Genomic DNA, 12861 nt, shown 5'->3' with positions numbered 1-12861 from the left:
TTCAGCTGAGTTTACAGCTTCTATTCTACACAGTAGAATCAAGTCATTAATGAAACACTGGCATTAAGGCCTTAGAAGCATTGATAATATTCACAGAATGCTTAGTGGTAGTAATTTAGCAAGGAAATGGTATTTGCATTTACTTAAAATTGAATGATTCACAGTTCAGCAAGAGGTTGATGCATTTATTCACATCCTCTTTGCTTTTTGTGGTATATGGAAGATCACATATACCTCATCACAGATGATAAAATTGAGTACAACCTTTGACTAAATGTGTTTTTAAAAGAGTGTCTATGGCTGCTCAAAAAAAAGCGTGATATCAGTGCAGTTGATGCTGTTCAAAATATGAAAACCAAAAATAAAGGTATGGACTTTCCACAAAGTGCTCATGATTACCTTGACTGATATATTTTTATTTCAGCTTCTAGTAGAGATTCTGCTTCTCACATGTTGTCAAATTCACTTTCCTCCAAACCTGTATAAGAAAAAAACACTTATTCCTCAGTCTTTTATAGAGTTGAATATATCAGTGTGGTTTCTAACAACTATTTACTAACTTCATTTACAGCATCTTCTCCTGACACATTTTAGAAGCAATGAAAATATCCTTTTTAAAACCTTTGCAGGGACAGAATACTTGTGTGAGACCAGTCTTCTATGAAGGAAGTCCTGCCCAAATTAAAAAATAAAATAAAAAAAAAAATAAAAAAACCCCAAAAAACAAAAAACCAGTAACTGCTTCTGTTCAAGTTACTATTATTCTCTCCTTTACGGTAAACTTGGTAGACAAGTATGAAAGTGTTCTCTTTTACTTCTCATTTACTGTGATCTGTCCTATCAATTAATAGGAAAAATCAATTAAGCAGGATATTTCCCATTTACTTAGATATTTTCGGTGTGACTTATGTTGTCTTGAAGTTTTTTGAATGTTAAAGTAATTCTAAATTCAGTTGACCTCAATGTCCTCCTTTGTCTTTCTCAATTATCTTTCTTTTTAGTGTTCTTAATCTTTTTTTTTCTCCAATGAGAAACTCTGCATAGTTTCAGGTGAAGACGCTTCTGTGACTGTAGTTAGAAAATGCCAATGTAAGGAGAGTGTGAAGAAAGAGTTGGAGACTTTACTTTATAATTTGACATGCATTTCAGTAAAGATCCAAAATAAGAACATTGCAACTTCAAATTGAGTGTTTCTTTTCAAATATATATGTATGTATTAATGTGTGTTCTATTGTGGACACGTATCCTTGGTAACAAGTAAGGTGAAGTTTGAAACTACTTCCCTGGTAGTGAAATTCAAATAATATCTTAATATTGTTGTATGGATTTTGTATTGATTTATTGCTGAAATGTGACTGCACAGGACAGTGTTCTAAGCTAAGGCTCTAATCAGAGGGGAGGACGAAGGCAGCAGCAGTATTGATTTTTTTCCTGCTTTATTCTATCAATTTTACATTCTTAAACTGAGCATTTCAGAACAACCACCTTTGGCATGTAAAGGTTTTAACAGCAATTCCACATAATGTTCTGTCTATTCAAAATTTGTATATGAAAAATACAAACTCTAGCATGCAGGCACTACTGCTATGAACTTTACTGACAACACATGAGAGATCTTCACTACCTGTTTTGTAATGCATTGAAATTTTGCATGTATTCTTAAAGCATTAACTTTTGTTTGTGAATTCTAAGTCAAACACTGTAATAGTTCAGAAAATGGCAGGTGCAGAGAGGTTAGAAGTAATGAGAATAGCTTCTAGGGGCAAATGAAAGGAACTTTGTGTTCAAATAGGGAAATACAGGGCAGGCCAGCACTGGAGATGTAAACATGGAAAAATTGCATTAAAAAAAAAAAAACCCAAACATCCCTAAGCCTCAGGGAGTAGAAAGAAAGGACAGTACATTCAGTTTCCTGCATAGCAATAAGTCTCTTTTGTAGGGAATCTGAACTTGTCTCTCAACTTCAGATGCCTTTTCTCCTTTCTCTGTTATGATTGTGGGTATTGCTTCAGGTTCATACAAACGAACACACCATGGTAGATTTAAGAAACTATTTTCATGTGTCATAGCAAAAATAACAGCCACATTTATGAGGATGCTGTTGATGTAGATAGATAACAGGCTATTTATCCCTGCTCATTATGAGCACTGCAGTCATTTCAGTGGTGGTATCTTAATTATAATAATTAAAGACTGTCTAACACGATCAGTGTTAATATAACCATTTGCTCATGCGTTAGAAAACTGTAACAAGTATTAAAATTCACTTGACACATTTTAGTTTTAGCAGAGCTGCAGATAAAAAAAAAACAACAAAAAAAATCAAATGCAGTGACCATTGAGATTGGCCATGACTACTACTAACCTTCTGAATATAATTCCAAAGAAAATAAAAGTTGAAGTTTCTTCCTGCTTTATCTTCATTCACAAGTTAATAACTTTTTTGTTCTTCAGTTCAATATTTTTAATAACATGCAATAATTAAGTGAAATAGGGACTTTTTGCATTAAAAAAAAAAAAACTGTTCATGAACAGTGTGCAGTTGGAAAGGCTGTTAAAAATTCATTTAAATTTTAAGAAATATTTTTTCGTTTATTACTACTGTAATAGGTACTGCAGATGTGCTAAAATAATTTATGATCTGAAGACTGCACAGACTAAATACTAAGTAAAGGGGAAAGTCTATGATAGCTGAAATACTGTAGTTTGGAGATGTGGAGAATCTAGTAGGAGCATGATATTTCATTTTCATTGATTCTTTTATTCATATTTGTTACTTAGATTTATATTAGGCCTATGAATATGATGGGGATGAACTAGCAGAATAGCAGTACTTTGTATTTTAGAAGTACTCTATTTTATATTCAAGTGATACCGTTTCCCATTTAAAAGAACCCACTTAGGGTTATACAAGCACATTAAGGAATGCTTTTAATTCATGGGCCTTGTTCTTTACTGGCAAAAATTAAGTTTCCGATAAACACGTATTTCTGTACAGTTCTTTTAAGATGTTTTTTATATAGAAATTCCCTTAGTGGCTTACACACGCTATTTCAATTAGTCATTTGAAGTGAGTCTCAATACTGTTTTATGTCTCAGTTGCATTTAGTGCCAGGATGATTTGTAGTGTCCAGCTTGACTGCACAAATGTCCAGACTTGCTGAAACACCTTCTAGTATCCAGTGTTCCTGGACCTATGTCAGGATACTGTGAAGCCATTCACCAGAGCCATGCTAACACAGGTACAGGGCAAAACTGCAGATCTGTCTGGACAAGTGATAAACGTATGTATTGTGAAAAATTTTGCTTAAAATAATTCACTGAGAAACAGCTTAATTCATCCCCTCCAAAAATAGTGCCTTAATGTCAGAATCATTATGTGAAGACCTTATAAGTGGCATAATGTATGATTAAAGTTTGCTGTGTAGGTACACTCAAGATAAGTAATTCTTAGTTGAGGAAAAACTGGTTTAAGCAGGTGCTTGAAAATTCCTTCACGCTTGATAGAAATCTGCTTGGCTGCCTTGTGCACCTGCAGGAATGTTGCAGTATCTGTTCAGCAGCTCTCTGGGCAATGTATCTGAATGATGATTGAAAGCCACAGGTTGTGTATTTGAAGTCAAAATGATTAGAAAGACTTGAAATAAATCTACTGCTAATTCTGATAAAAGCAATTTTAAAAGATATCTAATTAAGTGATTTCTCAAGAGCTTGTCCATAAGTTTGTGAGGTATTTTGCGGAAGAGCTCATTTTAGCTTGATGGAACAAAAATGTGTTGACGCTATTCTCCAGACTGCTGTTATTTTCTTGCAATAACCTAGATTCCTTGTTCTAATGCCACATCATAGAAGTACTGAGATTGCCCTTTGAGTACCATAATGTGGTTGTGCAAAGCTTGTGTAATTGCCTTCCTCATTGACTGACCCAGCTAATGTTGAAGTCTGTTTCTTTAAAACATGCAGTTATGTTCTTTTAAATATGTAGTTCATTAAAAATGTTTGTCCACATTATATATGGAAATTTTTTATTTTTCAAATAAAATTATAGTTTCATTAGGTAGCTAATTAAATACTTTCCATTTCACAGGTGGTAGAACTAACGTAGAGAATCAAATTCCCAATATACAATATATATGTTCTTATTATTATTACATCAGTGATGAATTTTATTAGGGAAATTAGTGGCAAGATTCATTCTGAAATTGCTATCTAAACAGAGATGGCTACATTTAAGCTACTTGGCTGAACTCCCGTTACAGTCAGTCAAAATCTAGTGGGGCTTAGGAAGCTATTCTGCCAACCACAGTGGCTCGCGGACAGATGTTTTTTAGTGCTGTATGAATTTCCATAAAGCTTCCTGTGTAATCTGTAGCTTTTTCAGAGGGCTGAGAGTATCTTACTTAGCTTACAGTATCTTAGCTATGTATGAGGAACTGAAGTGTAAATATCAACTTCAGAGTAAACAAGTCTTACGCATTTGAGGGTCCTTTGCTTCTACAGCTCTATGCTTGTGACTATGAGAAGAACTAATTTTGTGTACATCTGTATTTGTGCTACCTTCTTTGATGAGAGAGGTGGTGGACTGGCAGATACCAAATTATAATTTATTCAGTGGCTTTACAAAATAAACCTATGATTTTTAATTTCATCTATTCCATATCTTGTTTCCCAGCTTATTGCTCCCAGTGTTGAGGTAAAGGAGTAGTGTCATTTAACCACTGTTAATTTTGTAGCACTATACAAAAGTATGATCCTTAATTTTTCATACAATATTCTGACAAGCTCTTGATTTTGAGTATTAGTAATACAACTGATATATGTTTGATTTTTGAATGATTTGAGCTTGTAACTCATAGGATTTTGTGCTTCTTATTAAGCCTGAAATAAAAAAAAAAAGGGAAATATGTTGATTAATATATTAATTTGTAAAAGCCATTTCTCTTGTCTATTTCCATTTTTTTGGGAAGAACCATCGATGCCTGAGGTAGCCTTTGTAATGCTTTTCCCTTACTGCTGATCATTCCAGACAATCTATAAACTGATGTGTTCTGTGCCCCATGAAAATGAAGATATATTATTTACAACTCTGTGGTTACCTTAGACCTGGAAAGATAGTTATAGCAGAATTACTGAGAAATATAGAAACTCACGGCACAGAGCAATTGCCTTTAAGAAAGAAAGGTGTCATTAGAGAAACTCAGTGTTCACTGGATGAATTTAAGGAGCCTTCACTAGGGATAGTGGTTATCTTCATTATGTTACAGACACGGTGCTTCTCTATCTTTTCACTGTAATGTTATTTTCTGAAACTGATTATCTAAAGCTTTTTTTTTTTTTGCATAAAAATTTAAATATGGGAAATATTTTACAACTTGTAAATCAACAGAACTCTTGAGGTCACATAGGCAAAAATATTTTGTCCTTAATAGTAGGCATATTTAAAAGAATGCTGAAATATGCTGCATTTTTAAGAGACTCTTTTGCAAAGCTGCTTAATATATGTTGCTTTAATATCTATTTTTTGTTTCAGCTTTGTTTTCTTAAATGAGGCGTTAAATGGACTCATGAGTTTTGATACAAAACTTGTTTCTTAAACATATGGTCATAAAGGGCAACTCTATAATGTAGGAGTATATTATCGGTTAAATTACATCGCTTTAACACCTATCTGCCCTTCTGGTACAGAGTTTTATGAAGTATTCTGCAGGACAGATGGTTTAGGCAGTGGGCAAAGGGAATTAATTCTGAAGATAGTTAGTTTCAGATAGAGACCTTTCAAGACTAAAGATCATTAGCAGAAGTTACTTCATTTACCTTTTATAAAACTTATTTGAAAAGAACCTTGTAATAACATCCTTTTTTGCTTAGAACAATAATGTCATTATGATGGAATGTAAAATGGTGCATTATAATTCAAATAAAGTGAAGTTGAGTATATGAATCTTTTTGGGTCAAGTGGAATACAGAGAGGAATCGTCTATTTCACACACATTTTACACAGATGTGTTCCTCCTTTTTTTTTTTAAAGCTAGTTTAACAACATTAATTTTTACCAACTCAATTACAATACTGAAATATACTCAAGGAAATCATGCAAGGCCACCACTTTCCAAAGCCACATTCAGAATTCTACAGAGTGAATTTCTTCACTTTTAAAATTCAAATCTATAAATACTAAAAGATTGATTTAACTATAGGGAAGTAAGTCCTGTAATTACTTAAACACTCAAAATATGATAGTTTATTAATGCTCCCAACAGCCCATGCTTGAAACTAACTGTATCACTGATACACTTCATCAATTAGTATAATCAGGTTAAAAGGAATGTTGTACAAAATGGAACACCTCACTGACTATTTTACATAGTACCTTTTCTATCAGGCTATAAGACAAGAAGGGGAATTTATGGGTTTCGTTTTTTATTTTACAGAGCTACTAGAGAAGTTGCACAGAAGAGAGGAAGAAATGGGAGCTCTCCAGGTATACCTTTTATATAATTAAGGAGCTACATTTTTTAATTGCCCTTGAAATTAATAAGATGTATCTTAAATTCAGCATGGGAAATGCATGTGACCAAAGACCTGATAGCTAATAAGACTCACAGTTGAGTTTCTCCTCACATTTAAGTTGCACATTAGAGAAGACTAAAGTACTTAGCACTCTCCAATTAATATATCTTGTCTTTCTGTGAAAAGAATGGTTCTTTTATGTCACAGCATATACTGAAGTTGTTCTGTTCTTACTGTTGGCTTCACTCAAACTACATGGAAATAGTTGTGGTGCAACTCCGCATACAGAATTGCAGAAATGCTTTAAATTCTACTTCATTGGTTGAGTTAGATTCTCTGAGTATGTTGCTTTCTTCTGTATCTCCAGATAAAACTGAAAGTAAAATATTTGAAGTAAGTGATTCTAACCTCTGAAACATTCAGTGTTCATCATTACCTTTGTGAGAAAGAAAAAAATTAGTTGATATATGCTAGAGCTTGATGCAATATATTAAATTCTCATTGTATAGCATCTGTAACATTTACTTTATATTTGTGCTTGCACAGTGAGAGCCTGGCCTCAGCTCTGGAATAGCATTAAAGCATTACAGTCAAAGAAAACATATACTCCTTTGAAATGAAAATGTCTAGGAACGCGAAACCAAACTGGAATGTCTCAGTAGTGAGACTTGGGAAGTTATAAGGGTAATACATGTTTTCTTCAGAATGCAGAGGCAAGAAAAAAATTAACAAAAAATTACAGCAAGCAATGCCCAGTGTGAGGATAAGAAAGCTTATACTCAACATGAAGAATGTATCAGTGGAGAAGGATCCTCTAAGGTTAGTGGGAACAGAATTTTTATGAGGAAATTGAATGACTGTTAAGGAAAATGAAATCATGTATTGACCTGAGTTTTGACCATAGGTGTTTGAATGTATGCCGACTCTGCTCATATAATAAATATAATGCGTTTTGAGGGCGAGAAATTTCAAAAGCTTAGTCTAGAAACAGCTTGATCCAGTAAAAGGAGACAAGTTGCAAGACCCAAAAATTACACAACACACCAATCCAGCTGTTTCCTGCTCAAACAAAAAATTTGGCTTAGCTTTCTGGCAGCTCAAGTTCAACAGGGCTGAGAGCTTGTCTGCGCAAGCAGTTTACACAGGTGCATATCTAGTTACATCAATGTAAAAAGATCTCCTTTCATGTGAAGCAATTCTGTATCTGCTTTCCTGTGAAGCACTATAGTTGACAAATTGTTCTAATTATGTTCCTTCCGACTGAATAAGGAGTAATGTTATACTGGAGAAACGTTGCATCAAATTAGTGTTTTGTGTGCATGTGTGTATTTCTGATTGTCTGTCAAATGCCTGACCAGATTGCCCTATGCCCTTCACTAACTGGCCATTTTGTTTAGGTATGTCACTTGTATTTCTCTGGCTGCTGAATTTGTACTTGAGTGCCTCATAGCTTTTTTTCTTTTTAATTCTTCAAATGCACGTGCTTTCACAAACAAAGTACTTTGCAAGAGCATCAGTTATTTTTCTAGATAGTAATTTGTCCAGAATTGTCAATATGTTTCAAAATGGTTCCAATCTGGAATGCTTCATTCTTTTATATTCTAATTTTGAAGTGGTGGAACATATGCAGCTTTGCTACCAAACAGTAAAAAAAAAAAAGCTCAAGTCACAACTAAACGTTTGGGGCCCCCAGCACAAGAAGGTTGTGGAGAAGGAGGGCTGGAGCTCCTCTCCTATGAAGAAAGGCTGAAGGAGTTTGGCTTGTTCAGCTTGGAGAAGAGAAGGCTCTGGGGAGACATCATTGTAGCTTTCCAGTACTTAAAGAGAGTGTATAGAAAAAAGATGGAGGCTAATTTTTTACATGGGCAAATAGTGATAGGTCAAGGGGAAATGGTTTAAAACTAAGGAGATTTAGATTCAATATTAAGAGGAAATTTTTTATTTGGGTTGGGGAGGTGCTGGAGCAGGCTGCCCAGAGAAGCTGTGAATGTCTTAAGCCTGAAAGGTGTCCAAGGCCAGGCTGGATGGGGCTCTGGGCAGCCTGATGTAGTGCATGGCAACCTGGCTCATAGCAGGCATTTGGAACTAGATGGTTTTTAAGATCCAGCCCAAACCATTATATAATTCTATTCTATAATCCCTATGCTATTGTTTCTCTGTATATAAAGCATAGGAAGTGGAGGTGAGAGTTTCTTTAACTGTAGTATTTCCTAGAGCTGAAACTTGTAGACCAGATGGCATGGCTCTTTTTTTTCTTCTTTTTTTTCCCCTGAGACCCAGTTTAGCAAAGCCTATGTTTAGTTGGTAATGTGTGAAAGCTTTAATTGAAGTAGACTGCTAGAAGGAAATTATTTCACATATTAATGACCACTAGCATATAAATAATACTCTTGCTCCAGGGGCTTACAGCCTGCTTGAATACGATTCCTCAAATATTATGGCCTGATCAGATAGTTCTTTGCTAGGAGATTGCTGATATCTTTTTTGTGTACAATTTCTAGGTTCCTGTTTTAACAAGCATCTTATATATACAGTGAATTGTATGAAGTATATCAATTCTTCATGCATTTTCTTTGCAGTCTAAATAGTGTAAAAAAGTATGTTCAGGATACAGGTAGACAGAAGGATTATCGTTTATACTATGGGCAAACAATTGAAAGTAGTCAGGTTATCATGACTGAGGGAGTCATTTCTTCATACTTGAACCTTGAACACTGACCATAGTCATTGAAAAGCTAGAGGTGTAAGGAAAAGTGTGAGAAATCAGTGCATTTCTGTGGACAAATTATGACCAGGAATACCCTGAGGTTCTTCACAATGTCTCTGCATCAATTACCAAGAATATTCCCCAGAGTTAGAGATGTGGTTTTCATTGTATTTTTAATTTACTTATTTTTGAGGGGATGCAAGCATCACCTTTTGTTAAAAATAATTTTAATGAAGCTTAACAGGTTCTATGTAAATAGAATTCATTTTGTTCCTAGTGAAGATTTCCTTTTGAGGAAACGATATGTTTACAGTTACCTAAAGATCCAGAAAATAACCAATATTTCTCATTCAAATACAGAGAAGTAAAATTAGTGCTTCTGCAGTACCCTCAGCTGACAGTGAGAAAGAATAATTTTACGAAGATTCTTGGACATGCAGTTTTCACATCATCTTCTACTTAGGGGATATGTTGGATTGCAACATAGCATGGCAAAGGCAAAATAATACTTTGTAAAGTTGAAGATATGAATATTTATATATTTCATTACGAACCTCAGTGTGGTCTTATGTGGCAAGGATGGAGTTTTTATGTAAATATATGCTATTCTTTGATATAAGGCTTTTTAGGAGGTCAGATACTGATGCAAGAATACATCGCTGTATTCTTGGTTTTGCATCTTGAAATGTTTTCATATTTTTCTTAGAGTTTCTGTGTTATACACAAATTTGGTTGAGTTTATATAATTAGATATGAAAATATGCTCTCATTACATGTATGCTCGCTTTGTTGTTACATGTACTCTCATATTTGTAATACATATTTTTTTTTTCTTCTGAGGAGTCTGGAACATTTTCAATGTTCTCACTTTCAAATATAACCTCACTTCTTTTATTATCTCATTGGAGGTTAAAGCCTCTGATTCTAAGGTTTTCACCTTCCTTTTTGTGTAAACTGTTCCATGGTACAAACTATGGCTTTATTGAAAATAATGTACTATGCGTGATTGCAATATTCAACTGCATGTATGTTCTCTGTGAAAACAATCACAAGCCATTTTCATTTACTTTGAAATTAGTGACTCACAAATATAAAAAATTTGAAAACAAAATAGGTAGTCTTAATTTGGACATATAAATATACTGATGATGTATAAATAATCTGTGGTAGATTTCCAAATATGTTACATGGTGGTTTAGAAAATGTGCTGAGATTCTAAGAATTTATTCAGTTTTTAGAATTTTTGCAGCTAGATCATGTGCCTCAAGAGTCATTTTGAAAACTAAATTTATTCTATCACTTGAATCATCCTACTTATGCCACGCTGACTCTGACTTTATTATTCAACTAGTCCTTCTTAACTGAAAACATTTATATCTGTAAACTGCTAGTAAAATGCTGTTTAATATCACCACAAATTTGAGATCTGTAAATGCCAGTTTTTTTATAGTAATTAGTTGTTTTTTTCCACCCCAGAATCTTTAAATAAATGTGTTTGCAATGCCCAGTGCATTTTTGTGAAGAATTGGGCATCTCAAAATAAGTTGTATTTAGTTTTTCAAATAATATTTTTATTGTAATTTTTTTTGTCAGTCTGTGGATGCTGTAGGAATACATCCAGGTTATTATAATCATTTTCACCTGTTAGGAGGAAAAGAATAGCAAAAATTATAAGAATTCTTAGCTTAATCCACCCAGAAAGGGAAAGAAAAAAAAAATCTCCTATACTATAAAAAAGTAAGGATTCCTGTGATGTTTTAATGATCACATTTTCAACTGAACAGTCTGGTGAGCTCTACTAAACACTTAAATATATTTCTTCTCAAATTTCTGAAAAATACGATATTTAGTCAGCGCATAATGACAGAATATATTATCTTGATTTTAATTGCTTAATATCTCTCAAAGATACTTTTCAATGGGAAGCAGGATGTTAAAATACACAAGTTCTATCTTCCGCATATTTTGTGCTAAAGCTGACATAAACTCATTTTACTTTTATTTTATTTTTGTCTGATATTAGGCTTTGTTTAATCAGTAACAAGATGTTGTTAGCTGTTCTTCAAAGCAATGTCTGGTTACAGAATAATGCTATGGAATTTATATATTACTTTTCAAAATAAATACCTCAAAGAAAACTAAAGAAAATTAAAATACATGTTACTGTGGCATTAACTCCAAAGCATTCTAGATTTACAGCCACAAACGATCAGAAAGGGGAGCCAAACTCTGGGATGTGTGAGTAGAATCAACAATATTGAAAATCTAGCTGTTTTTTGAAAATCTACTGTTTGAAAAAATATATATTGGTGTAAATATATTTTGTTCAAATTATTTCTTATTTTCTGGTAAGTTTCTTTTTAATTTTCTTCAGTGCAGAGTTTTAAGTGAGATTTCTAACTTCATGTTCTACTTTATTTGTAGGAACGAATTATGTCCTTAGAAATGGTAAGTTTTATCATAATGAAACTACTGATGATTCAAAATGTAATTTTTATGTGGTCTTTTTTTTTTTTTTAAAGTTGCCATTTGGGTTTTTTATTGCCATTGAAGACACATGATATTTTTACACTGCACCTTTCTATTTAGGTTTTTGTTACAGTATTTGAGCACCAGCGATATAAAATTTAGTGTAGTATACTTGTCTGTATAGTTAATTTCACATTTGTTGGGAGTGAAATGTGGTTGCTTTAAGCTATACTGAGGATGAACTGAGAGGTTCAACTATTGGCCAAGTGGTTAGAGTATGTGCGATACATCTAAGCATTCTAGTGCCTTTTACATGCCATTGTATGTTTACCCTATAAGGCGCAGATAGAACCACATCTGCTTACACTGGAACTAAAATTGGGGAGAAATATAATTTTGAAATACTAAGCTGAAAGTACAAAAACCTTAGTACATGTACATGTCATGAATGCAGCTGGACTGACTATCTAGATCACTCAAGATAATAAGTCTACCAAGTGGACAGGGTGGGATGGATGTGAACCATGTTTCTTCTCTCTATAGGCATATCCGATAAGATATCATACAATCATTTCTATTTATCAGAAATCCAGAAATGTTCATATAAAGAAACTAGTACTGAAAACATCAAGTTTGCAAATATAAACGTTTAAAATCTAAAATGTTTTAAGTTCCTTCATAAATCACAGTGCAGTATTGGAACTCCTGCCTCGTACCAATAGGGAGTTAATGCTCAAAGTGGGGGTCCTGATGCTTCACATAATGCTGTGGGAATCAGTTCTGTTCAGAAGTGTCTCTTAATCATGGTTTGCTACGTGACAGTTAGGTGGGCTTGTATCCACTGCCACCCACTTCTTGTGAACTGAGGTAAGCTGCCTGGTAAACTGCCTGGTCACAGTCTTTGTCAGATCCCTCCACCTTGGTAGAGACTGAGAAATTGTATTTGAAATTAACCAGTTATTCCAGTGAATACATGCCTTGTAGATGCTTTGATAGTAAGGCAACTTGCTGTTTTCAGTAGGGAACACAGTAGTGAGGATATCACCTGCATAGATTATTTGGATCGGACTTTTCTGGATTTATTTGGCTTTTTGTTATAATGTCACAACTTTAGAATAACTCCATTAATGTTGTAAGTATTCTGCAAGATTGTGTTTTTTCGACTGAAACTTCAT

General features: G+C 33.8%; 1 protein-coding gene across 5 annotated transcripts in view; it reads left to right on the top strand.

The window, feature by feature from the left end:
* The window catches only part of CEP128 (centrosomal protein 128), a 96242-nt gene that overhangs the window by 60846 nt on the left and 22535 nt on the right, over window positions 1-12861 (top strand). For all 5 annotated transcript variants that reach the window (XM_025151095.3, XM_025151096.3, XM_004941843.5 and 2 more), the window contains 2 exons: window positions 6432-6481; window positions 11642-11665. In XM_025151095.3, the coding sequence (XP_025006863.2) occupies window positions 6432-6481; window positions 11642-11665 (74 nt within the window). The remainder of the gene's footprint in view (window positions 1-6431; window positions 6482-11641; window positions 11666-12861) is intronic.

The sequence above is a fragment of the Gallus gallus genome, chromosome 5 (assembly GCF_016699485.2).
Source record: "Gallus gallus isolate bGalGal1 chromosome 5, bGalGal1.mat.broiler.GRCg7b, whole genome shotgun sequence".
In the NCBI taxonomy this organism is placed as follows: domain Eukaryota; kingdom Metazoa; phylum Chordata; class Aves; order Galliformes; family Phasianidae; genus Gallus; species Gallus gallus.
The sequence above is the reverse complement of the archived record's forward strand: the minus strand, read 5'-3'. Positions and strand labels throughout refer to the sequence as shown.